General features: G+C 48.9%; 1 protein-coding gene across 1 annotated transcript; it reads left to right on the top strand.

Annotated features, from left to right (window-relative positions):
* Window positions 1–306: 306 nt before the first annotated feature.
* On the top strand, window positions 307–27,118 carry SPOCD1 (SPOC domain containing 1). The gene is made up of 15 exons (XM_021684416.1): window positions 307–1,659; window positions 16,567–16,608; window positions 17,404–17,580; window positions 18,008–18,049; window positions 18,169–18,229; window positions 18,578–18,668; window positions 19,424–19,583; window positions 19,700–19,816; window positions 21,352–21,477; window positions 23,562–23,694; window positions 23,921–24,072; window positions 24,365–24,514; window positions 25,079–25,168; window positions 25,455–25,641; window positions 26,405–27,118. The coding sequence occupies exons 1-15, from the start codon at window positions 307–309 to the stop codon at window positions 27,067–27,069; spliced, it is 3,546 nt and encodes a 1,181-aa protein (XP_021540091.1). The 3' UTR covers window positions 27,070–27,118.

Here is a 27,118-nt window from a genome sequence, read left to right as displayed (position 1 = left end):
ATTATTACATCCCGTTTAAACAAAAGCGGGGCCCCTCACAGACGAGAAGACCTCAAGGGTTGCTGTAGCTCAACCCTGTTTGGTGGCAGGCCTCCCCTGCCTCCCCTGGGGCCCTGGGCCCTGCTGGGGTGCTTACATGACTGGGTGCTGTGTCCCTGTGGCCTCCAGGCCTACCCCCTGGCAGGGAGACAGCTTTCTGGCCTGGTGTCCTGAATGGGCTGGCAGCGAGACACCGCATGATGCAGTCTCCTGTCTGTCTCCTCACAGGGGCTGTGTCCTGCTTCTGGCCCCTGTAGGCAGACAGACATGTCTCAGGAGAGGGCCGCAGAGGGCTCCAGCACAGAGGACCCTGCCCTCAGTCCCCGCCGTGGCGGTGAGCTTTTCCAGGAGGATATGGAAGAAGCCAGCTCTGTGTCAGGCCTGACACCACACGTGCCGGGGGCGAGCCCTGGGGCCCGAGTTCGGGCTGGCAGCAGGAAGAGGGTCCTGAGGGAAGAGACCCATCGAGGTACCCGCTCCCAGGCTGGGGGTGCTCCTGGAGCCCGCCTGGAGGCTGAGGCCCACTTGATGGCCCTGGAGCTGCAAGCCGTGGGACAAAGCCAGGATTTGGTGCCTGGCCCCCAGCTCCACTTCCAGCAGCCCATAGTGCCTGCTCAGGGGAAGGCTCGGGCCTTCAAGAGGCTCCAGGTTTCTCTGCACGACATCCTCACTGAAAGTTGGCCCGGGAACCCGTGTAGCGTGCCTGTAGGTCTCCCGGACAGAGCTTTGGTTGGCCGGGAGAGGTTGGCCGGGGTGGGGACGATGAGCTGCACCGGTCCAGGAGAGGCCAGAGTAGGTAGGAGTGATGAAAGAGGCCCCACCCTCAGCAAAGAGGAGCCCCTCAAAAGGAGCCTACCATCCTCACCGGGCCCAGCCCCTGTGGGAGCAAGAAAGAACAACAGGAAGTATGCGGCCCGCTCAGAGGGTAGGGAGGGGGCAGGTGGCTTCTTGTGGTCTGGTCAGAGCCCTGGTGAGGACAACCCCCCGTGTGAGGGAGGCAGCCCACCATGTGCTGACCTGGAGTCCTTGGGAGACCTTTGCGGTCCTCTCTCTCCCAAGGAGGGAGAGGGGTCTGGGTCAGGAGATCCAAGTGGAACCTGTGTGGGATGTGTCTCAGGGACTGAAAAGTTCGAATATTTGCCTGCTGCGGGGAACGGGGCCCAGCCAGGCAGCCCCTGTGATCCTGTCGGGGTCCCACTGCCTGATGGAGGAGAGTCCCGTAGGCCAGCTGCCTGGGATCCTCCACAGAGCTCTGCACTGTGCCTGGGAGCGGCCTCCACAGAGTGGCAAGAAGCTGAGCCCCGAGCCGGGGCTGGCTGTGATGATGACCCTGCTGTCTCACCCAGTCAGGCCGAGCTGGAGGTCAAGGCTCAGCCAGAGTCCAGGGGGAGGCTGGGACAAGGTCCCCCTGCTCCCACTGACAGCCCCTCCAGCTCCTTGGTGCCTGCAACCAGCAAGGCTCACTCAGGCCCATCCACGGGACAGAGAAGATCCAAGTATGCTAAGAGGTCGAGGAGAGGCCCAATGCCCCGTGTCCAGCAACCGGGCGCAGACAGGAGTGCAGACGACTCCAGCCAGGAACAGCCAGAGGAATCCCGCCCAGGAAGCTTCCCCAAACTGGTAAGTTGAGCCTGAGAAGTTGGGATAGGATGGACTTGGCCAGTCTTAACACCAGGCTTGGCAGTGGAGTTTAATAAGCTAGAGAGGCTGTTAGTGGGCATTATCCTTCACACCCATTTTATACGTGAGTAAACTGAGACCCACCATGTCAGGAAAGAGAAAATGAACTTCATTTGCTGACATCTTATGAGGGTTCATTAGCTTTCGGAATTGGTGAGTCCTGGGTTCAAATCTTGCCTCTGTCCACTTCCTAGCCGAGTGACTTTGGAATACTTTTTAAACTAAGTTCCTCATCTGTAAAAAGAGGATACTAATTCCAATTTAATGGGGGTTGTTTTAAGGATTAAGTGAGATGATGGTGTAAAATAATGTGCCTAGCACTGCATAACGCACAAAGTAAATTACTTAATTTATGTTAAATTTGTGTTTCCTTTAGTGTTAATAGCCCTGTAAGATGGGCATTAGCTCCATGTTTCCAGATGGGGAAACTGAGGCTCAGGGAAGTTAACAAACTCCCCCAAGCTCACACAGCAAGAGAGTCAATGCCCAGCCGTGTCCCCTGTATTCACTACTTCTCTCTCCATTGTTCTTTAACTAGATTGTTACTTTATTAATAATAGTTAACATGTTGTTTTAAAAGATTTTATTTTATTTATTTATTTTAGGGAGACAGAGAGAGGGTGCACGATCACGAGCAGGGGTAGGAGCAGAGGGAGAGGGAGAGAGAGAATCCCAAGTAGACTCCGGGCTGAGCATGGAGCCCGATGCGGGGCTTGATCCCAAAACCCTGAGATCATGACCTGAGTGGGAGCCAAGTCAGATGCTTAACGGACTGTGCCACCCAGGTGCCCCAGTAGCTATCATGTTTATATACAAGGCAGAAGGTTTCGCCTTCTCACATAGTGGACTTTTTATCACATTCATCGAATATGTATTCTGCGCTAGGCACTTTTGATTGAATATTCACATGAAGCCCAGAGAGGTAAGGTGACTGGCCCAAGGTCACACATCTGGTAAGCGACGGAGCCAGTGTATAAAGGCTGGCGGTCTGTCCTGAGAGCGTACCGCACTGCCTGCTTGTGCTGCTTCCCTGTTGGCATCACTGTAGTGAGAGTATCTAGCCTGCTTACCATGTGCTGGGCCCTACACTAAACACTTTGTCTTCCTAACAACCCAATGAGGTAGAGGCTATTGATACCTACCCATTTTACTGATGTGGACACTGAGGCTCAGAGAGGTGAAATGACTAGTTCAAGGCCAAACAGCAAATTCCTAGAGCGGGGATTGGAACAAATGAGCTTCTCTGTGACATACCACGATTCGGTGTTACAGTTGCATGAGAATGCTATTACATTGCTTTTGTAAACATCACTCAAAACCAATTTTTAATAAAAAAAATTAGTATGTGTTTATCATAAAAAATAAGGAATTTTTAAAACTCCAAATGCCAACTTTTTGGTATGTCCTTCCTCTCATCTCTTCCCTGTGCATACATATCTTTTCTTCACCTAGAAATAGGACCACGTGTGTCAAATGTAGAACTTGGTTTTGGTATTTAAAAAAATTTTCACAACTGGCTGGCTCAGTTGGGATGTAGAGAGAGAGAGAGCACGTGAGCGTTGGGGAGAGGGGCAGAGGGAGGGGGAGAGAGAGAATCCTAAGCAGGCTCCACACCCAGCGCGGAGCCTGACGTGGGTTTTGATCTCATGACCCTGAGATCATGGCCTGAGCCAAAATCAAGAGTCAGACAGTCAGACAGACGCTTAACCTACTGAGCCACCCAGTCGTCCAGCACGTGACTCTTGATCTCGGGGTCGTGAGTTCAAGCCCCACTTTGGGCATAGAGTTTACTTAAAAAAATTTTTTTTTCACAATTAATTTGTTAACACAGAAAGAGGAAGTCCCTTTAAATGCTTCCAGGCCCCATTGCCCTCCGTCTGGAGATAATCGGTGTTCACGGTTGGAGTCCCTCCAGCCCCCTTGTTCTGAACATCTAGATCTCTGTATTGTCCATATATAAATAAGCTCATACTACACTTCATTGTTCTGGGATTTGTACTTTATTTTTCAAGCATTATAGTGTTTGGAGATCTTCTGAGTAGGTACATGTTGCCCTGCCGAATCTGTGCCTCTTCTGAGCCCTGTATCACAGCAGGCTGCAGACATTTGTCACGGCCACAGGCGCTGCCAGGACCAGAGGATGGGCCGGGACTTCCTTTTCTCCTTTCCGACCGCCGTCATGTAGTTAAGAGTACGAAACCTGGAGGCTGGCAGACTGGCCTTCAGTCCTGGCTTTGCCTCTGTCCGACTGACCTAGGCAAGTGGCTTTGCCTTTCTGAGCATCATTTCCTCATCGGCCAACTGGGGGGTGTGGAGAGTACTTACCTGACAGGGGGGTGGTGAGGAGCAAATGAGGGTACACGTGTTTGGTATTTAGCACAGTGCCTCATACAAGATAAACACTCAAAAATGTTACCTGTTACCGACATATACATTTGGGTGCTCTTCTAAGTAATGCTGGAGTGAACATCCCTGTGCATCTGGTTTCTCCCCATTTCTGATGATTTATTTGGGCCAGATGGCCAGAATTGGGATTCAGGGGCCTGCAGCGGTTCGAGGGGCTTGTTGGAGCTCGGTGGTGGTACCAGGTGCCCACCTGCCTTGACTGAAGGAGCCCACAGCTGCTCCCTCCTCCAGGCCCCATCCTTGGCTCAGCGGTGCAGCTTCCCAAAGAGCCCGTTGCTATGGCAACTGGTGCCAGATGCAGGAGAAGAATGGAGCCGGGGCTGTGACAGGGACGGACAGGTGGTCGAGGCCAGGGCTGAGTGGGGCGTGGGCAAGTGTGGCCATAGTGTCCAGCCGGTCTGGGCCCCTTTCAGGGTGCTAGCACCTTCTGGAGGCAGCCTGGTTCATGCCTGGGACAGACAGCTGGGTTCAAGATTAGTCTCTGCTTCTTGCCGCAGGGCGACTTTAGATGAGAGAGTTCTCTTCCCTGAATCGTAGTTGCCTCCTCTATGAAATGGGAATCCGGTATGAGAGGTTGGTTGTGTTGGGTTCTTCTGGTTCGAGATACAGACCTTTGGAGGACACGGCAGGGTGGGTTGAAATGCCATTTTCTTCTCTGTCCCAAGCCCCGCTGTGGCCAGTGAGGTCTGGAGCTGCTTTGTGGGCAGAACAGTAGGTGATGTGGGGAGAGCAGCCGGACAGCATTGCTTGAATCAAGTGGAGAGACTTAAGTGTGGTCAAGTATCAGGAGGGGATCTCTCCGGGCATGAGCCAAGGAAGCTTAACATCAGTGTTTACAGAGAGAATGTGCTGTGTTCTAGGCACTGTTCTAAGAACCTTGAGTAATGATGGTCCTTGCATCAACACTATGAGGTAGAGACAGGTATTATGCCCATTTTACTGATTAAAAAACTAAGGCACAGAGAGATTAACTAATTTTCCCAAGATTATACAGATCCTAAGTGTTGGCACCAAGTGTCCCATTGCATGAATATGCCACAATTTATTTATTTATTGACTCCATATGGACATTTGGGTTGTTTGCATTTTTTTGCTATTACATCTGGTGCTGCTATGATGAACAGTTGTTTTTTTTTTAAAGATTTTATTTATTTATTTGACAGAGAGAGACACAGTGAGAGAGGGAACACAAGCAGGGGGAGTGGGAGAGGGAGAAGCAGGCTTCCCGCGGAGCAGGGAGCCCGATGCGGGGCTCGATCCCAGGACCCTGGGACCATGACCCGAACCGAAGGCAGACGCTTAATGACTGAGCCACCCAGGCACCCCTACGATGAACAGTTTTGTATATGTTTCTGGGTACATATGAGCAAGTGTCTCTCCATGGAATATTCCTGGGAGTGGAATTGCTAGGTTACAGGGTATACACACCTTCAGCTTTACTTAAACAATGCCAGATGTTTTTTAATTTCAATTTTTATTTTCGTTAAAGATTTTTTTATTTATTTGAGAGGGGGAGAGAGAGAGTGTGTGTGTAAGAGCAGGGGGAGGGAGAAGCAGGCTCCGATGTGGGGCTCGATCCCAGGACCCCAGGATCATGACCTGAGCCGAAGGCAGATGCTTAACTGACTGAGCCACCCAGGCGCCCCTACTTTTTATTTTCATTTCCCTATTACTAAGGAGAATCTTTGCATACATTTTGGCTGTTCCTGTTAACTCTTTTGCCAAAAAAAAATTATTTTGGTTGTTTAACTTTTCCCTTTTGATCTGTAGGAGTTTTTTTTTTTTTAATGTATTTATTTGAGAGAGAGTGAGCGAGAGAGAGAGAGCATGAGTGTGGGGGGAGGGGCAGAGGGAGAAGGAGAAGCAGACTCTCCTTCTGAGCAGGGACCCCGACATGGGGCTTGATCCCAGGATTCTGGGATCATCACCTGAACTGAAGGCAGATGCTTAACCAACTGAGCCACCCAGGCGCCCCTGTAGGATTCTTTATCTATTTTATTTATTTATTTATTTATTTTAAAGATTTTATTTATTTATTTGACAGAGAGATAGACAGAAGAGCACAAGCAGAGGGAGTGGCAGAGGGAGAGGGAGAAGCAGGCTCTGCACTGAGCAGGGAACCCGATGTGGGACTCGATCCCAGGACCCTGAGATCATGACCTGAGCCGAAGGCAGACGCTTAACCATCTGAGCCACCCAGGCGCCCTCTTTATCTATTTTAGATACTATTCCTTTGTCAGTTGTATGTTTTGCAAATATATTCTCCCAAAGTGTTGCTCATATTTTGCTTGCCTTATAGTGTCTGTTGATGAGTAGAAATTATTTAAGAAAAATTTTCACTGTAGTAAAATATACATAACATAAAATTTACTATTTTAATGTTAAGTTACAGTTCAGTGGCATGAAGTACATTCACAGTTATACAGCCAACACCACCATCCAGAACTTTTTCATCTTCCCAAACTGAAATCCTGTATCCATTAGACAGTAACTCCCCATTCCCTTCTTCCCCCGGCCCCTGATAACCACTGTTCTTTTTTCTGTCTCTATGAATTTCACTATTCTTGGTACCTCATATAACTGGAATTGTACAATATGTGTCCATTTGTGACTGGCTTATTTCACTTAGCATAATGTCTTCAGGGTTCATGTTGTAGCATGTATCAGAATTCCATTCCTTTTTAAGGCCAAATAATATTCCATTGTATGCGTGTAGTACATTTTATCTGTTTATCTGTCAGTGGGCGTTTGGTTTGTTTCTGCCTTATAGCCATTGTGAATAATGCTGCTATGAACATTGGCGTACAAATATCTGTTCAAGTCTGTGCTTTCAATTCTTTTGTGTCTACTATGCCCAGAAGTGGCAGTTGAATCAAAGTGGAATTTAAAAGAGGTAGAATTGCTGGAGAAATTCCTAATGTTAATGTATCCTAATTTATCCATTATTTCACTTATGTTATGTACTTAAAAAAATCTTTAAGGCACTTAGCTGGCTGAGTCAGTGGAGCATGTGACTCTTGATCTCAGGACTGTGAGTTTGAGCCCCATGTTGGGTGTAGAGATTCCTTAAAAATAAAATCTTTTAAGGACACCTAGGTGGCTCAGTCATTAAGCCTCTCCCACGCCCCCTGCTTGTGTTCCCTCTCTTGCTGTCTCTCTCTGTCAACATAAATAAATAAAATCTTTAAAAAAAATCTTTAAAAGAAATTAAAATCTTTTAAAGAAATTCCTTTCCTATCTCAAGGTCATGAAGATGTTCTTGTACGTTGTGTTGTTTTGCCTTTCACACTAAGGTCTATAATGTACCTAGAATTAATTTTTGTGAATGATATGGGCTATATGTTTTTTATATGGATACTCAATTGTTCCAACACCATTTACTGAAAATTCTGTCCTTCCCCACTTATATGCAGTGCCAGATCTCTCACAAGTCAAGTTTCAATGTATGTGGGATTGGTTTTTGGTCTCCCTGTAATCATCTTTTTCAAAAATTTTTCCATTTGCTAATATGATAGAATATTACTTATAGTAGCTTGTTGTTAATAATTCTTGATATCTGGCAAGACAAGTCTCCCATCTTTGTTGTTTTCAGGAGGATCTTTACTCTTACATTCCTTTGCTCTTTCATATAAATATTACAATCACCTTGTCAATTTCCACACACACACAAACCTGTTGGAATTTTGACTGGAAAGATATTGAATCTATAAATCATTTGGAGGAGCACTAACATCTTTACAACATCTTTACAATATTGTAAAGATGTGAAGTATTGTATAATATGTTCAATCCATGAACGTGGTATATTCCTCCATTTATTTTGATCATCTTTATTGTCTTTGGATAAAATTTTGTATTTTCTCCATAAAAAATCTTGCATATCTTCTTCAGATTTATTCCTAAATACTATAATTCTCTACAACTTGTTATGGAAAACTTCAAATAATTGTAAAAATAGACTGAATTGTAAGAAGGGGTTGGCCACCTCACCTGGTTTTGTAAATAAACTGGAACACAGGCACAACTATTTGTTTACATATTATCTATGGCTAATTTCATGCCCCAAAGGCAGAGTTGAGGAGTTGCAATAGAGACCATATAACCAGCAACCCTAAAATATTTTCTCTCTGGTTCTTTACAGAAGAAAATTGCTGGCCCCTAGCATGAAATTTCTTGTACTCATCACCCAACTCTACTAACCATCTGTTATTTTGTCTGAAAGTTGACAATAGTTCCAATAATATCACCTAATATTCATTCAATATCCAAATTTCCAATAGTCTCATAAAGATGATTATTTTTATACTTTGTCTTTTTGGAGTCAAGATCTAAATAAAATGCATACATTGGAATTGGTTGATATGCCTTTAAGTCTCTTCTAGCCTTTAGGCTCTCTCTCCATATCTTGTTTTTCCTGTAATCTATTTTTTAAAATGATTTTATTTATTTATTAGAGAGAGAGCATGAATGGGGGGGGAGGGCAGAGGGAGAGGGAGAAGCAGACTCTCTGCTGAGCAGGAAGCCTGACTGGGGCTCCATCCTAGGACCTAGGATCATGACCTGAGCCAAAGGCAGACGCTTAACTGACTGAGCCACCCCGGCGCCCCTCCTGCAATCTATTTTTGAAGAACTAGGTTGTCCTGTAGCTTACTGCATCCCCATCATTTAGTGACACTTGTTTCTCTGTCTTCTGTATTTCCTGTGAACTGGTGGTTGACCCTGGAACTTTGATTAGGTTTGGATTCAATTTTTGGCCTATTTTATAGGTGGTAGTGTGATCTTTCAATCCAAAACCACATCATGTCTGATTGTACTACTTTGTATGTTTTGATACTATCATAAAATGGTAACTTTTAAAAAAATTGCAGTTTCTAGGGACGCCTGGGTGGCTCAGTCATTAAGCGTCTGCCTTCAGCTCAGGTTATGATCCCAGGGTCCTGGAATTGAGCCCTGCATCGGGCTCCCTGCTCAGCGGGAAGCCTGCTTCTCCCTCTCCCGCTCCCCCTGCTTGTGTTCCCTCTCGCTGTGTCTACTCTGTCAAATAAATAAATAAAAATCTTAAAAAAAATGAAAAAAATTGCAGTTTCTAACTGTTGTCGGTGTATAAAAATACAATTGATTTTGCAGAAATCTTGCTGGATTCTTTTATTTATTCATATAATTTACATATTAAAATTTTGTTTTCTATGTAGACAATCATGTCATCTGCAAATAATGACAGTTTTTTGTTTCCTTTCCAATTTTTGCATATTCTCTGCCCTCTTTCCTTACTGTGCTAGTTAAGACCTTTAGTATAATGTCAAATAGAAGTGATGATAACGGAGACCCTTGTGTTACTCTGGACTTTACAGGGAACATGGTCATCATTTCACCAGAGTATGTTTGCTATGTTTTGTTTTGTTTTAAGATTTTTATTTATCTGACAGAGTGAGCCTGCGCACGAGTGGGGGGAGGGGCAGAGGGAGAGGGAGAAGCTGACTCCCCACTGAAAGTGGGACTCGATCCCAGGACCCTGAGATCATGACCTGAGCCGAAGTTAGACACTTAACCAACTGAGCCACCCAGGCGCCCCTATTTGCTATATTTTTATATATGCCCTTTATCAAGTTAAGGAAGTTCCCTTCTATTGCTGGTTTGAGCATTATTCTGAATGGACAGTACATTTGACCAAATATGATTTCTGCATTTTTTGCAGTGTTTGCTCCTTTTCTGCTCGCTGTAAGAATTTGTATAAGATTGGAATTATTTGTTCTTTGAACATTTTGGTAGTCACTGGTAACAAAGAGATTGGACTGGTGTTTTCTTTAGGGAAGGTGTCTCCTTCCCTACTGATTCAATTCATTCTATGGTTATAGTTTTATTCAGTTTTTTTCTTTGAGTAAATTTTGGCGAGTTATATTTTTCTAGAAATGTATCCATTTAATCTGAGTTTTCAAATTTATTGGCAAATTGGCATAAAGTATTTCATGATAGCATCTTATCTTTTTAATATCGGTGCATTCATGATTACTCATTCCAGATATGGCCTAGTTGTATCATCCTTCTTTTCCTTAATCTTGGCAGATAATTGTCTGTGTTTTGAGTCTGTTCAAATAATTGATTTTTGGTTTTGCTGATCCTTTCCATTTTATGTTTGTGAAAAGTGTCATCTTTCTTTCAACTTATTCTCTTATTTTAAAAAATCTTAAGAATTATGGGAATTTATTAATTTTCTGTCTTTTCTTTCCTTTCTAATAAAGTCATTTGAAGCTATAAAGGAACCTGTAATTATCACCTTAGCTGCATGCAGAGACTCTAATACATAGTCTTTCTTCCCATTATTCAATTACTAATATTTCATAATATTTATTACAATTTGTCTTTGACTTATGTGTTATTCAGAAGTGTTTTTTCTTAATTCCCATTCCTCTGGGCTTCTTTTTTTCTTTCTCTGTTTCTCTTTGTTATTGCTTTCTAGCTTAATCAGAGTGTAGTGTGAGAATGCAGTTTTTATCTGAGTTGTCTGATATGGCGGCCACCAGCCCCTTGTATCTATTGAGCATTTGAAATTTGGCTGGTTAAAATTGAGTAAGTATAAAGTACACGTTGAATTCAAAAACTTAGTACCAAAAAAATGTAAAAATCTAATACATTTTTATCTTGATTACATATTGAAATTGTAATATTTTGCATATGTTGAGTTAAATACAATATAAAATTAATTTTTTGAGGGGGAGGGTCAGAGGAAGAGAGAGAGAGAGAGTATCTTAAGCAGGCTCCACACCCAGGGTGGAGCCCGACAAAGGGCTTGATCTCATGATCCTGAGCTGAAATCAAAAGAGTTACGGAGAAAGACATGTATCATATGACCTCACTGATAAGAGGAATTCTTAATCTCAGGAAACAAACTGAGGGTTGCTGGAGTGGTGGGGGGTGGGAGGGATGGGGTGGTTGGGTGATAGACATTGGGGAAGGTATGTGCTATGGTGAGCGCTGTGACTTGTGTAAGACTGTTGAATCACAGACCTGTACCTCTGAAACAAATAATACATTATATGTTTAAAAAAAAAAAAACAAGAAGAAGATAGCAGGAAGGGAAGAATGAAGGGGGGAAAATCGGAGGGGGAGACGAACCATGAGAGACTATGGACTCTGAGAAACAAACTAAGGGTTCTAGAGGGGAGGGGGGTGGGGGGATGGGTTAGCCTGGTGATGGGTATTAAAGAGGGCACGTTCTGCATGGAGCACTGGGTGTTATACGCAAGCAATGAATCATGGAACACCACATCAAAAACTAATGATGTAATGTATGGTGATTAACATAACATAAAAAAAAAAGAAATCAAGAGTTGGACCCTCAACTGACTGAGCTATCCAGGTATCCTTAAAATTAATTTAACTTGTTTCTTTTTACTTTTTTTTTTCATGTGGCTACCAGAAAACTTGAAAGTACACACATGGCTCATGTTTATACTTCTATTGGGCAGTGCTGGTGTAAAAAGTACTAATCTTATGGGCGCCTGGGTGGCTCAGTTGGTTAAGCAACTGCCTTCGGCTCAGGTCATGATCCTGGAGTCCCGGGATCGAGTCCCACATCAGGCTCCCTGCTCAGTGGGGGGTCTGCTTCTCCCTCTGACCCTCTTCCCTCTCTTGCTATCTGTCTCTCATTCTCTCTCTCTCAAATAAATGGATAAAATCTTAAAAAAAAAAAAAGTACTAATCTTTTGAAATTTGTTGAGATCTGCTTTATGGTCCAGACTTAATTTTATCTGTCACATGTATCCTTGAAAAGAATATGTATTTTCTATTTGTTAGGAAAAGTGTTCCATATATGTACACAGATGAAGTTTTTAAATTGTTTTTATCAGGGGGCACCTGGGTGGCTCAGTCAGTTAAGTGTCTGCCTTCAGCTCAGGTCATGATCTCAGGGTCCTGGGATCGAGCCCCACATTGGGCTCCCTGCTCAGCAGAGAGCCTGCTTCTCCCTCTCCCTCTGCCTGCCGCTCCCCGTTTGTGCTCACTCTCTCCCTCTTTCTGTCAAGTAAATAAATAAAATCTTTTTATTATTTATGTGCAAGAGAGCACAAGCAGGGGGAGTGGCACAGGGAGAGGAAGAAGCAAACTCCCTGCTGAGCAGGGAGCCCGATGCGGGGCTCAAATCCAGGACCCTGAGATCATGACCTGAGCTGAAGGCAGACACTTAACTGACTGAGCCACCCAGGTGCCCCAAATAAATAAAATCTTTAAAAAAAATTTTTTTTAAATAAATAGTTTTTATAAAATCTTTTTTTAATCTTTACTATTTTGTCAGCCAGATTGATCAACAGTTAGGGAGATACATGAACATTTCTTGCTATAATGGTGGATTTTTTTTTTTCTTGCAGTTTTGTCACTTTTTGCTTTATATTTCTTGAGATTATGTTATTAGATGCTTATATGTTTAGAGTTGTGATAGGTTCCTGGTGAAACTGCTCGTCTTTATGTAGTGAGGTCTTTGATCCTAGTTTTTTTCCTTGTAGTCTGTTTTGTCAGATATTAATATAGCTACAAAGCTTTGTTTCATTTGGTATTTGCCTGTTCACATATTATTGTATTTTTTTCTCATACTCTTTTTTGCATTTTTGTATTTTAGAGGTGGGTCTTATAAATATTCTTTAATTAGGTTTTCTTTTTTAAAGGTCTGATTTTTTGTATTTATCTCAAGGATTAGTTCATTTTCTTTTGTTGTAGCTACTAATTTATTTGAATCTATTCCTACTGTCTTATTTTGTGCTTTGCATATATATCCTGCCTTTTCTATACTTTCCCCTCTTTTTTTTTTTTTAAAGACTTTATTTATTTATTTGACAGAGAGAGACATAGCGAGAGAGGGAACACAAGCAGGGGGAGGGGGAGAGGGAGAAGCAGACTCCCCGCCGAGCAGGGAGCCTGATGTGGGACTCGATCCCGGGACTCCAGGATCATGACCTGAGCCGAAGGCAGTCGCTTAACCGACTGAGCCACCCAGGCGCCCAGTTTCCCCTCTTTTATTGCCTCCCTTTAGATTGATTTTTTTTCCTTATTCCTTTTTACCCCTCTAGTAGTTTGGAATTTTCTATGCCCTGTTTATGTTCTTTTGGTGTGATTTTGGAAATTTTATTTTTTTAAAGATTTTATTTATTTGTCAGAGAGAGAGACAGAGAGAGCACAAGCAGGGGGAGCAGCAGACAGAGGGAGAGGGAGAAGCAGGCTCCCGATACAGGACTTGATCCCAGGACCCTGGGATCATGACCTGAACCAAAGGCAGCCGCCTAACCAACTGAGCCACCCAGGGGTCCCAATTTTGGAAATTTTAAAACGAATACCTAACTTGTCAAAGTTTAAAGGTAGTTAACTACTGTTATTTGCCTCTGAAATGATATAAGGATCCTGGAATGCTTTAATTAAATGCAGTTAATTACATTTAATTGCTTTTAAGTACACCTTCCCAATATATGTGCTATTATCCAGTAAATTGCTCCTATCTTTTTTTTTTTTTAAAGATTTTATTTATTTATTTGACAGAGAGAGAGATAGCGAGAGCAGGAACACAAGCAGGGGGAGTGGGAGTGGGAGAGGGAGAAGCAGGCTTCCCGCCAAGCAGGGAGCCCGATGCGGGACTCGATCCCAGGACCCTGGGATCATGACCTGAGCCGAAGGCAGATGCTTAACGACTGAGCCACCCAGGCGCCCGCTCCTATCTTATTTTTTAACCCCCCAATTACACACTGTTACAGTTTCATATGATCAATGTTCGTTTAGATTTAACAACATATTTGTTATTTTCTTTGCTCAAAATTCCTCCTTGCATCTCAGCTTTTCTCTCAGATATTATTTCCTTTCTTCTGCCTCAAGTTCATCCTTTAACATTTCGTTTCTTGTGGGGTGCCTGGGTGGCTCAGTCAGTTAAGTGTCTGCCTTTGGCTCAGATCATGATCCCGGGGTCACCCGGATGGAGCCCCATGTCAAGCTCCCTGCTCAGCGGGGAGTCTGCTTGTCCCTCTCCCTCTGCCCCTCCCCACCTCCGTGCTCTCTCTCACTCAAATAAATAAATTTTAAAAAAACATTTTGCTTCCTGAGAAAAATAAAATTATCAAGGATAACAATAATTCTCTTGGTTTTCTCTAGGATACCTTTGTTTGATCCTCATTCTCAAAAAATATTTTGTATGGGTCCCCAGTTGACTTTAAGCACATTTCTTTAAGCGCATTGAAAATATTATTCTACTCTGTTTTGCCTTCCATTGTGACTATTGAGAAGTTAGCTGTTAGTCTAATTGCCATTCCTTTGTAGCTAAAAATGTCTTGGAGAGAAGCATTTATGCCTATGGTTAAAGGTGTGGCCTCTAGAATCAGACTGCCTGGATTTAAATCCCAGTTCTTTGGTCTGGTAGCTGTGAGACACTGGACAAGCTGATTAACCTGTGTGCCTCAGTTTCCTCTTCTGTAAAATGGGGACAATAATAGTAGCAGTACCTAGCCTATAGGGTTTTGGTGAGGATTAAATGAGCTAATGGAAAACATTCACAGGAGTGGTGGCACATTTTCAGTGCTATTAAAGTGTTAGCTGTTATTTTTTCTCTTTATGCTCTTAGGATCTCCTCCTCACTGGTGTTCCACTACGTTGTGCCAAGGTGTGGATTTACTTTTACTTATCCTGTTTGAGATTCACTGAGCTTTTCGAATCTGTAAATTGTTGTCTTTTATCAATTCAGGAAAAGTCTTAGCCATATATCTTCAAACACTGCCTCTGTCTGGCTCTCCTCTCTCCTCTGGAACTTCGGTCAGATTAATCAGTTAGTCCTTTTCACTCCGTCCTTTTGTCTTGTTCACTGTTTCACAGTCTCTGTGTTGTGAATACTCTGGATCATTTAAAGTGTCTTCTAGTTCTCCAACTTATTACGTTGTGTCTAATACACTACCAAACCTAGATATGGAGTCTTACATTTTCATGATTATCATATTTTTATTTCCAGAAGTTGTGTTTGGTTCCCAACCAAATCTTCTTGGTTATTGTTTAATATTGTTTTGCCCTGCACTCATATGTTCGACTCCCTATTTTGTTTTGTTGAACATATTACACATATTTTGTATTCTAGTCTGATAAATACAGCATGTAAAGTCTTTGCTGGGGGTGCCTGGATGGCTCAGCGGTTAAGCATCTGCCTTGGGCTCAGGCCTCACGTTGGGCTCCCTGATCAGCGGAGAGCCTGCTTCTCCCTCTCCCTCTGCTGCTCCCCCTGCTTATGCTCTCTGTCTCTCTCTCTGTCAAATAAATAAATAAAATCTTTAAAGATAAATAAATAAAGTCTTTTCTGGTCAGATTTGGCTGCCTGTTGTCTTGAAGCCTCATAACGCTGATGGACAGATCCCAAGACAGGGGCCGGTCAGAAAGTTTTAAGCCACGGAGGGCTGTTCTTAATATCTTTCCTGCTTTCTTCCCAGCTGTCCCGTTTTTCTCCCCCTCCCCCTTTTCCTCAATTTACTTTTTTGAAAGGCTGATTCATCCCCATGGTTTAAAAAAAAGTGAAAAGTCTCCTTTCCAGCTCCCTTTCCCTTTCCTCCTGGCAGCCTCTGTTTTTAGGTTTATGGATACTTCCAGAGATATTTCATGCAGATTCAAGCAAATACAAATTTAAAAATTCTTTCTCTTTTAGAGCAAATGGTAGCACACTACACACATTGTTCTAAACTTGTTTTTTAATTTAAAAAATGTTTCTGATTATAAAAGAAATACATGCTCATTTTGAATATCATAAATACCCAAGTGTCTACAAGCAGAAACTGAAAGTCCCTCTGGAATTTCATTCCCCAGAGATAACCTTCATTATACGTCTATAAATATATATTTACATAAATGGGCTTATGCAACAGACCCTGCTCTGTAACCTATTTTTTTTTTCCTTCAAATAATACACCCTGACATCTTTCCATGAATCTTTCCACATCTGTCAGTGTTGTCCACATAGCCCGCAGTTCGGTGCCTGGGCTTGAGTCAGGTAGAAATAGGTTCTAATGCTAGCTCTGCTGCTTAGTAGCTGTGGGACTTTTCAGATCCTCTCTGACCCTCAGTTTTCCTCATCTGTAAAATGGGGGTAGAAATAGTACATACCTCATGGTGTTGATCTGAGACCAAAATAAGATCATGTGTGATGTGTTTCCTTCAGGGGCAGCTACTTTGTAAGCCTCGGATGAATGATAGTTTTTATTATGACTCACTCTATTTAGTGGCCAGTTAGAATCCACAGTATGATATGTGATGGTTTATTAACCATTCCCCCTTTGATGGTCATTGGAGGGTACACATTTATTTTTTGTGGGGTTTTTCCGCCAATCCTGTGAGCACTGAACATCGTTCACCTTTGTGTGAGTGTCTTCTTGTGAACTCCCTCCAGTGGGGTCACTGGTCCTCTGAATCCTAATCTCTGCATCCTTTCTCTCCAAGGAAGAAATGAAAATGCCCCATGGGGTGAAGCACGTGTGTTACGTAGGTTTTTGCTTTTTCTTACTGCTCTTCTTCCTCCCTCTCCTCAGGTCTGGTGGGATGGGAAGGGTCCTCCACAGTAGAGGCAATCCTGGTCCCCCTGGCCTGCTCTCCTCCAGAGCACGGTAGTACTCCCCACCCCCTGTGATGCTGAATCTCAGACTTCCAGTTTTCCCCAAACTTTGGAACCTGACCATTCATGAGAATTCATTCAAAGATTAGATTTCAGACCCATCTACTTTCACAGTAGTTCCCTGTGGTTTGCAATAAACTAAAAGAATCAAAACATACTTGAAATGGGATAAGTATTTTAAGCCTAAAGTAAGAGGAAAGGGGGAAGAGAAGGGGAAATCTTGATATGACAAACTCTCACCCTCTGCCAATCCTGGAAAAGTACAACTGTTGGACTCCGAGTTAATGCTGAGCTTCCCGGCAGCCAGAGGAAAAAGGGCAGCAGGATAGATTCTATAGCTCATAAAAAGACCAAAAACCACTTTGCACCTTGAAATGCTTATAAAGGCCTGGAGGTGAGAGGGGAAGATGAGAGGATGAGAATGAAGACCGGCTCCTCTCCTGGCACAGAGGCCTTGCAGTCCGCAAACATGTCTTGAATGCTACTTTGCGTCAGGCCTGTTCTAGGCATTGGGAGTAGAGTGGGACCGAGGCACCCACACTCTCTGTCCGCATGTTGCTTACAGCGCAATGGGGGAGAGAGACATTGAATGAATACAGATGAACTGAGGGCTGCTCTGAAGGGCCTTGGCCGCTCGGTTCTGAAGCGCTTTTCTTCCCCTGCAGCTTGGTTCCGGGGCAGTGCTCCACCTCCTGGGGGCCATCCGCCGTGGCCAGGCAGGGGAGCTGCAGCCTCCAAAGCTAGAGGTTCTGGAGGACATGATGAAGGTCAGCTTAGCATCGCCTGTCCAGAGGCCCAGAAGGAAGGAAAGGCCCAGGGCCCAGGGCCCCACCGGGTGCCAGGTACTGATCAGGTTCTTTACATGGACAGTGTGACATCATCCCTGCAGAGAGACACTTTCACACCTGCCTCCCAGAGCTGTCACTGCCACCATGCAGCTGGGACTTGCTCATGGTCACACCGAACGTAATAGCCAGAGATGGGGTTAGGCCCCCACTTGTCTGCCTAGGGGGGTCGGTGTGCTCTTTGTCCAGCACTCCTGAATTCAGGAGCTTGACCAGAGCAAGGGACGGGCTGAGCCTCCGGTGCATTTGAAGAGGGAGCAGTCGCTGACCTTTGTTCCTGGCTGACCAGCATGTCCTGCTGTTCTAAGGTCCTCAGGAGGGACAGCATGGGCCCCTGGTGGCCTCTGACTTCTTCTGCCTTCCGAGGAGTCATTCCTTTCCCCTGAGCGAAACCCACCCTCTCCATATCCTCTTTCTCTTGCAGGAGGGGGCTCCTCTTCGTGAGGCCTGTGCTGAGTGTCCCGGGGTGAGTGCCTCCTCCCCCCTTGCCCGCTGGAGCATGGGGAGCTGATGGGAGCAGTGCCCCCTGGGGCCGGGAGCCTGCTCCCAGAGTCATGGCCTCATTTCCTCTCCCCTTTCCTGCAGTGCGGCCCAGTGGAGGCTGAAGAGGAGGAGGCTGGTGAACAAGACGGGGGAGAGGACTCAGGTGAGGGGCCAGGGAGGGTGCCCCCTCAGCAGCTGCTTGTCTTCCAGGGGGTGCTGGGGACTAGCAGGGCCTCATGCCCAGCTTCTGGCCCCAGTCCCTGCTAGGAGTCTCCTCTCTCACCTCTGATCCCCGCCCCCCTACCGGCCTCAGTCCTTCCCCAGAGGGAGGGGGGCTGCTGGCTGCGTGGGATTGGATCCTAAACATCTCTGGTCCCTGAGGTTGGACCCACCCTTTGCCTGCCTAAACCCATCAGCATTGAGTCTCTCTCACCCCTTGCTCTTTGGCATCCCATGGGAGTTTGTGACTCTCTCTCTCTCTCTCTCTCTCTCTCTCTCCCTCTCCCTACAGCTCAGCTTCAGCCCCAACAGGAGAAGCTATCCCTGGATATCGGGGTACGGGGTACAGTGGTCCGTGCCATGCAGGAGGTGCTGTGGAGTCGGTAAGGCCTCCCTCCCCACTTCCGTGACATCCTGAGAGCTGTCCACACCTCCCAGGCCCATGCTGCCATGTCCTCAGAGCTTCTGAATGTATGACTAACCCCATTTTGTAGCTGTGAGGTCATCTGCCTGCACAGCGAGCTGGTGGAGAGCTGACATTTGAACCTGGGTCTCCCTGGCTCCAAGGTCATGCCGGCCCATTAAGCCACTGCTGCTGCTCATGTCCTCGTGGTCGTTACCCACAGCAAATGCTTTCAGACACAGTGAGACTCTCCTGGGAGCATCTGAGAGCTCTGAACCCAGAGCTCTCGTTTACAATGGTGAGACCAAGGCCCAGAGAGGGTAGGACTTGGCAAAGGCCACACAGCAAGCTGGTGGCAGAGTCCGTGTTACATTCAGGGCCAGGGCTCTATCCCCTGCCTGCCTGATGCCTTCCCCTTCCCCCCAGGCTTCCTCCATCCCAGTTCCACGGGCCAAGGATAAAGCATGGGCTGAGCAGTCAGATCTTGCTTTGCCACCCATCATGCGGCCCTGGGCAAGCCCCTTATGTTCTCTGAGCCTCGCTCACCCCATCTACAAATGGAGAATGAGAATACTGCCTCCTCACAGAGTTGGGGTGAGAATGAATATGTATACATAGGAAGATGCCCAGAATAGAAACGCAGTTGGTGCGGACTCTGCCCCATACTTTGCCTGTCCGGCCGGTGCCTAGATCACCTCGCGGGCTCAGACCTGTGACTCCACTGTTGCCCTGCAGCCTCCAGGATCTCCCAGATCTGGTGCTGAGTGAGGAGGCGGTGGAGGGCATCGCTGTTGGTATTGAGACAGCCCTCTTCGACCTGATACAAGCCACCAGCTGTCGCTACAAGACCAAGTACCGCAGCCTGCTGTTCAACCTGCGTGACCCCCGGAATCCGGTGAGCGGGGCTTGGGGGCTAGCCTAGACCCTCCCTTGGGGGCTCGGAGCCCTGGCAGGATGTTGGGGGGGAGCTTCTGGAGCAGTGTGGTGCAGCCCCCATGCCTGCCCCTGCAGGACCTGTTTCTCAAAGTGGTTCAGGGAGATGTCACCCCCCACGACCTGGTGCGGATGAGCTCCACCCAGCTGGCCCCCCAAGAGCTGGCCCGCTGGCGGGACCAGGAGGAAAAAAGGGTGAGCTATTGGGTCAAGTCAGGATAGGTGATGTGGGAGGGATATGGGGAGGGGAGGGCCCGAGTGTGCGGGAGAGACAGAGCAGAGTGAGGCGGGGGGGGACAGTGAAATTCGGGGAGCACAAGACAGAGAAAGGAGGAAATGGAAAGAAAGAGCAGGAAGACAGGGAGGGAGAGAGAGAGACTCTCTCCACAAAAAAATGGAAAAGAGGCAAAAATAGGGGGGAAAGCGGCTGGGGATGGAGAACTTGGTAGAGAGGTGACCTCTGAGAAGTATCACCTTCCACTTGCTTTGCTATGGAGCTAGGCTGTGGGCGGGGGCTGGGGTACTGGGTGTGATGGTCTGGGGTCTGGAGTCTAGGATTGTCATCCACCATTGATGGGGGTAGATCCCCTGGGGTGCCCCTGTTCCCATGTCAGTCTCAGAAGGCCCAGAAAAGTCTTCCTGGTGCCCCAGGCTGGGGGAGGGACCCCACAGCCCTCATGCTTCACAGTCACGTCCCCATACACCCTGTGTCCACGGGTCTCTCCCTTCCTGGGGACGGCTCAGGGACAGGGAAGATGTGGGCACTGAGCGGGCTTTGGGGAATGCTTGCTGGTGGCCCCTGAGGGAGAGGGGGCTGATCTCGGAGTAGGCCAGTGGGATGGGGTGGGGTTCTGCGGCCCCTGTTCTGGAAGACACTGGGCTGATTAGATTCACCTAGAATCCACTAGGTGACTCTATCCACTGTAGGCTGAGCTTCTGTCCAGGTACCTGTGGGGGACCAGGAGCAGGACCAGCTACATAACTTGTGGGGGGGCAGTGCCAAACAAAAATGTGTGGCCTTTTGCTCAGCAACTCTTAAGAATTTCAAGATGGCGACAGCATGAAGCATGGGGCCCTGTGAAGGGCCGTGCAGGGTACAACCGCGGGAGCCCACACCCATGAGGCCAGCTCTCCAGGGAGGATGGGACCTCCTCCAGGCTTCCAGGAAACATTTCAGATAGGATGACGTTGATCAACAGTAAGAATGACAGGTAGCATTTACTGTGAGCCAGGCTCCAGCCAAGCATTCTACATTTGCTGTTTAATTTAATGCCCTTAATTTGATTCCTAGAAAACAAATACACCGAGGCTTAGAGCGGTGAAGTGCTTGTCCAAGGCCACACTACCCTGGGGGTCTCTAGTCATGACCCAGGTGGTGCCTCCGAGCCTGCACACTCTTTCGGCTACACTGTATTCTTCCCAGAACAGAGGCTGGGGCACAGGCAGAGGCAGAACTGACTTGTGGGAGAAGATGAAATTCAAGAAGGCTTGCTGGAGGAGGCAGGGCTTGAGTTTGGAGGGCGAATGAGTGGACTGTGGAGCCGTAGAGCTGAGGGGGGAGGGCGTGTTAGGCGCAGGAACAGTGGAAGCCGAAGTGTGAAGGGAGGGGAGGGGTTGGCACAGAGGGGGACCACGGGAGAGGGGCCTCCGGGGAAGAGAGGGAATGCTTGGGCTCGTGGTGGCCTGGGAGCCCCTGACCTGGCTGAGTTTGGGCTGCTTGGCCCCTCCAGGGCCTGGAGATCATTGAGCAGCAACAGAAGGAGCCGTGCAGCCTCCCAGCCTTCAAACTGACCCACAAGGGTGAGGTCGAGATCCTGCGGGACGTGGACCAGACACTGACCTTGGAGGATATGGTGGTAAGGGGCAGCCTGACCTGACGACGCCGGGGGTGGGGGGGAAGCCTTGTGGCCAGGGTCCCACTCCTCACCTCAGCAGCTGGGTGGTCTTGAGCAAGTCACCGGACTACTGGGAGTGCCAAGGTCTTCACTGTGAACAAGGGGGTGGTCATTGCCGCAGGGGTCCAGGCGAACGTGGGGCAGGACTTGAACCCCTGGGACTGGCCTGTCCTCACCACCTCGGTTCTGGTCCCCTCCTTCGGGCCTAACGCCATGGAGTGGGAATAAGTCTTATCACCGCAGTTTTCCCCAGCCCCAGACATTCCCGCCAGATCTCTGGCTGGGAAGCAGAAGGGCCACACTGAATCAGCGACCGTTTTGGGATGTGAGGAACAGAGACCTACTCTCTTTGGTGGCGGGACTTCGGGGTGCTAGGGGCACAGAACCACCCAGAGCCCAGGGCATTGCTACACTCCCCTCTCATCGCCGGAGATCTGCTCCGTCGTCACGTCCATCCTGCTCCTTCCTCCCCGTCGCCCCTCCATCTTGCACGTGTCCTGCCATGGCAGCTCCGCAGCCCTCAAATCAATGAACTCATCATCCGCTCAGCCTCCCGCCGACAATCCGAACTCCCCCTTGGCTTCTTTCAGTCACTCCCGGGAGGCTGCTCGGGCTTGGCTTGGGTGTTCTGTGGGTCAGATGCTCACCCGCCTCTAATCAGCTCTGTGTCGGGGATGGACAGCGCAGATAGACCCCTTGAGCCATGTGTGCTCGGTAAATGACAGTGAACATGACAGACAAAAATCCCTGCTCCCCCCGCCCCCCAAGCCGGTGTCCAGGCCACGCACCAGAACTGCTGCCTGTGTGGAAAGGAGTCCCCAGCCGAAACCAGTCTGTGTTCCCTGAATAAATTGCACATAAGTCTAGAGGGAGGAACTAGAAGACCAGAAAGAAGTCCTCACTGGGACGGGGCAGGGGGGTGGGGAGTGGCAGATAGCGGAGGGGGATAACACATAACAACATCTTTACTCCTTATCGAGCACCAGCTGTGTGCCCCTTTGACAACAGTGCCTCGTTCAGATCTCACAGTGACCTACGAGGGAGGTGAGGCCAGTGTCCTGCATGAGGAACGGGAAGCCCTTTGCCCAAGGTCACTAGTTGGTCCTGGGGGAGCTGTGATTTGAAGCGTGTGCCTTGGTGCTACTCTGCAGCTGGTTTATGAGGCCAGAGTCAAGTTTCCAAATGTTTTATTTTATTTTTTTTAAAGATTTTATTTATTTATTTGAGACAGAGAGAATGAGAGAGAGAGAGCACATGAGAGGGGGGAGGGTCAGAGGCAGAAGCAGGCTCCCCGCTGAGCAGGGAGCCCGATGCGGGACTCGATCCAGGGACTCCAGGATCATGACCTGAGCCGAAAGCAGCCGCTCAACCAACTGAGCCACCCAGGCGCCCCCGAATGTTTTTAAAAAAAAAATCTTCCTAAAGCCATGTTTATTTTGTGGTTAAAGCTCTTTCTATTGTGAGGGGGAAAAGCTGATTTGGCAGTGAGCATCAAGGCTTAAAAATGCTCATTCTCCCTGATTCTGTCATCTGCTTCTGAGAACTTGTCCTAAGGACAGAGTTGAAAGTTTAGGAAAATACTCTCTGCATAAGGATGTCCTCAGTACTGTTTGTAATGGTGAAAATCTGGGAATGACCCCACCATCCAGCAGTGGAGGTGAAGCATACACAACGGTCCCCCCTCCTTCAGTGACACAGTGAGAATACAGTGATCGCAGTTACGCAATGAGGGTACGGGTGGAATGTCTTACCCCAGCTATTTTAGTCAGAGGACCCCCACACCCCATGTGTAGGAAAACTGCTACAAGGATACCCAGAGTGCCAACAAGTGTCTCTGGGTGCTGGGACGAGGGGTGATCTTTTGGTAATTTTCAAATTTTCTGTATTTTACAAATTTTCTCTAACACGTTCACAGTACCTCTATAATAAAAGAATGCATTATTTGGAAAAATAGAACCATATCCTTGAGGCTCCCTAGTGATGGAGAGCTGCTGACTTCCCTAGCACCTTACCAGCCCACTGCTCTCTCCTTCTGTGCTTCCTAGGGACCCATGGTGTCCATGGACTGCAGCCCACTGGCCCTGCCTGCCACGTTGAAGGCCACCACAGAGCAGGACGAGGACACCACGGGGCAGCACGAGCACCACTTCCTGGACCCCAGCTGCTGCATCTGCATGGGTTGGGGGGAGACACGGGCTGGGTGCAGGGGTGGTGGGCAGGCTGGGGCTGAGCAGGGGGCTCAGCAGCAACAGGGATTCATGGCCTGGGGAGAAGGTGGCAGGGTGGGCTTTTCGAGGTGTCCCAGGTCACCTCGAAAAGAACCTGGTTCAAAGCCTGGCTCTAAAGCCCTAGGCTGGCTCCATGTAGCTGCCTGTCCACCGGTCTCTGCTTCTATTCTTTGTAGATTGGAAGCCCTCGGGTGAGCTGCCAGGCTCCTTCAAAGCTACTAGGAGGATAGGGGACAGTGTCTTCCAGAGAGCCCCAAGCCCAACCCTCGCGTCCTCTCCAGAGATGCCCCAAACTAAGGAGAAGCATCCCCCACAGCTCCAGGACAGGTGTGGGGCTGGGGCTAGGAGAGGGTCAGTGGGGGCAGCCACCTGGGGGGCAGCAGATGCAATATGGGCTCTCCTTTCTTTGTGGCCTTGGGCAAATCCCGCCTCTTCTGTGGGTCTCAGTTTCCTCATCTGTGCAATGGAACCAGTCATCGCTGCCTGCTGGTTCCCCCCTCACAAGGCCATGCTCAGACTAGTGTTCCAGCACCCACACTGGGAACACAGGACTTTCTCTGAAAAGTAGGGAGATGCTGAGGGATGTCCTGATAACCTGCTCTGTCTGGCCCTGTCTCTCTGTCCCTCTTTCTAGGCTCCAGATGCCTGCTGGACCCACAAAGGCCCTGCCCAGCCAGCCGCCCTGGGAGGGAGCTCTGGACATGTTCTCCATCAAGCGGTTCAGGGCCAAGGCCCAGCTGGTGTCTGGAAACAGCTGTCGGCTCCTCATGGTACTCCAGCCCTGCTCGCCCGGGTTGTGTCCCTCACACGCTGGCTGGGCAGCTGCTCACACCGCTTTCATTCATTCATTCTTTTACTCCCTCATTCTAAAACAAGGCCTTGGTACCCTCTCTGTGCCGGGCCCTGCGCTGGGCATGGGGCAGTGAGACACCAGCCCCACTCCTATGGAGATGCACAGGGGTCAGGACTCCCTGTAACCCAACGCATAATGCAGGAGGCCCCAGGAGAGCAGTGTGGTGCCTCCCTGGTCCAGGGGAGGGTGTTAGGAGGTATTGTCGAGTGACCGAATGATCAGCTGAACTGTGGGATGGGGGTGGAAGGTTCAAGGAAGGAGGAAGGGGTTTCTGAGGAGCTGCAGGAGACTGGCCCAGATAGGCTGTAGGCCTGCAGGGGCAGTCAGGGCTTCCTGGGCAGCCACTGACCTTCCCGGGGTTCTGGTATACCGCCCGTCCATCCTCGTCGCCCAAGGCTGTGGCTTCGCGGTGGCCAGTGTTGAGTGTGCCCTAAATGGGTGGGACGCTAGGGAGCTGACTGGCCATCCTACCTGCCCCCAGACCCTGCCGGAGGTGATCCGTTCAGCAGGCTGCATCCCCTCCAATACTGTCTGGGACCTTTTGGCCAGCATCTGCCCGGCCGAGGCCAAGGTAACTGCCATCCTTGGGCGCCCCCTCTCCTCCTAGCTGGGGACCCCCAGCCCTGTGCCCCCTCTCTCTCCATCTCTGGAGCAGAGGCCTGGTTTAGGGTGTCTGGGTCTAGTTCCCACTGTAACCATAGATACTGTGTGACCCTGGGCAAGGCCCTCTCTTTCCTCCTCTGGAAAGTGAGGCCACGCGTCCTCACAGGGTTGTCAGAGGTTTAGATGAGGGCAGGGGTGTTTGCAGGAGGAAAGGATGGCTGCTCCAAAAGCCACCCTCTTTCCTGCAACTGCAGGACATCTGCGTGGCCAGACTGTGCCCACACGGGGCTCGGGACACCCAGAACTGCCGGCTGCTCTATTCCTACCTCAACAACAAGCAGCGCCATGGCCTGGCAGCCGTGGAGCACGTGGGCGTGGTCCTGCTGCCCCTGCCGGCCTTCCAGCCCCTGCCCCCCAGACTGCGCCCTCTGGGAGGCCCCGGTGAGTGCCCCAATGCCGGGCCAGGCCAGCGGGGGCGGGCACGTGGGCTGACAGGAGTAGCTCTATATTGCTTACTGGGTGCCGGGCCGTTTTCCAAAAGCTTCACTTCTATTAATTCATCGAGTCCTCAGAATAACCCCATCAGAATGCTGCTATTAGTTTCCCCCAGATGAGGAAACTGAGGTAGGGGGAAAGCAGGTGGCTTGTCCGGAGTCACACAGCCAGTCAGGAGCCGGGCCAGGCTTCCCAGCTGGGCGGCTCGGCTGCAGACTCAGGGGGCGGCCACACTGGAGGCAGACACAGCGGGACAGAGGCAGGACCCACGAACAAGCGACAGGAAGGAGGGATGTTTCACCACAGCGGTCCTAGGCCAAGGTTGGCCTTGGTGCACAGGGCGTGGCTCCAGCAAAGCACCTGGGGTGGGGGTGGGGCGTAAAGGGGTGGACTGTGCCCATTTCCAAGCAGAGCACTTGGCCTTTCTGGGCTGCCTGTCCTGGGGACAATGTGGTAGACTCTGAATCCATACAGTCTTGAGGTCAGACCATCCATTGCCCTACCCTCCATCAGGTGAGTCCGTTCCCGTGCCCGAGACAGGCTCACCCTCCTCCTTACTGTTTCCAGCATCTCATGGGCCCCCCTCTCACTGCTGGAAAGCCCTCCCTGGGGCCTCATTGATAGACCTGCTGCAGCCACAATGCAGCTTCTAGGGACTGTGTGTTCTCTCCTACCCGACCTTTGGTCTCTCCACTCCCTCTTTCCCCAGGCCTGGAAGCCGCTCACTCAAGCCTGGTCCTAGCTGTGCTGCTCCCCAAAGCAGGGCTTCCAGACACAGCAGAGTCCAGCCCTTTGTGGGGGAAGGTTCGAAAGATGGTCTCCTTCAACAGAAAAGTGGAGAAGAGATGCTACCAGCCAGAGGACAGGAGTCCCAGCGTGGCCCCAAAGGGCTCCCCTCTCCCAAGGGGCGCTCTGCAGCCGAGCCAGGGTGATAGCAGCTTGGCTCCAAGGGGACTCTGTGCTTGGCAGAGGCCCCCCAGAGGCAGGGGGAGACTGTGGGGAGAGCCAGAGACCTGGCAGAGTCCTGGGCGAGGGCAGCGGCCCCCCAAACCACCCCGGTGCCCGTCCTGGCAACCCTATTCAGCAGCACCGTCTGGCCCCGGCCAGCACCTCCACAGGGCCTCCTGTCCCCACCAGGCCCTGCTCCAGCATCTGGAATCCCTGGTGTCCATGAGCCGCCAGCTCCAAGCCTCGTTGAGATCCCCAGGCCAGGGGCTCTTCCCCCCAACCCCTCCCCCACCCCCTGCAGCCCCTGGAATTCTTGGCCTACTTTGCCAGCCCCCTATAGCTCCAGAGCCCCCTGGCCAGGCTTCCGACTCTTTGGGTCCTACAGATGGAGCTTGCTCTGAGTGTACCTTCCCCGGAGAGACCTGACTCTCATTACCCACCAGAAGAGAGACATTGATTCCGTCCCCAGGAGAGA

This window comes from Neomonachus schauinslandi, chromosome 4, assembly GCF_002201575.2.
Source record: "Neomonachus schauinslandi chromosome 4, ASM220157v2, whole genome shotgun sequence".
Lineage (NCBI taxonomy): Eukaryota > Metazoa > Chordata > Mammalia > Carnivora > Phocidae > Neomonachus > Neomonachus schauinslandi.
The sequence above is the reverse complement of the archived record's forward strand: the minus strand, read 5'-3'. Positions and strand labels throughout refer to the sequence as shown.

Excerpts from the sequence above, each read along its gene's own strand:
- SPOCD1 (XM_021684416.1), top strand. The coding sequence starts at position 307 with ATGTCTCAGGAGAGGGCCGCAGAGGGCTCCAGCACAGAGGACCCTGCC. Across the intron at positions 24,515-25,078 it reads ACAGCTGTCGGCTCCTCATG|ACCCTGCCGGAGGTGATCCG; the intron begins GTACTCCAGCCC and ends ACCTGCCCCCAG. Across the intron at positions 25,642-26,404 it reads GCGCCCTCTGGGAGGCCCCG|GCCTGGAAGCCGCTCACTCA; the intron begins GTGAGTGCCCCA and ends CTCTTTCCCCAG.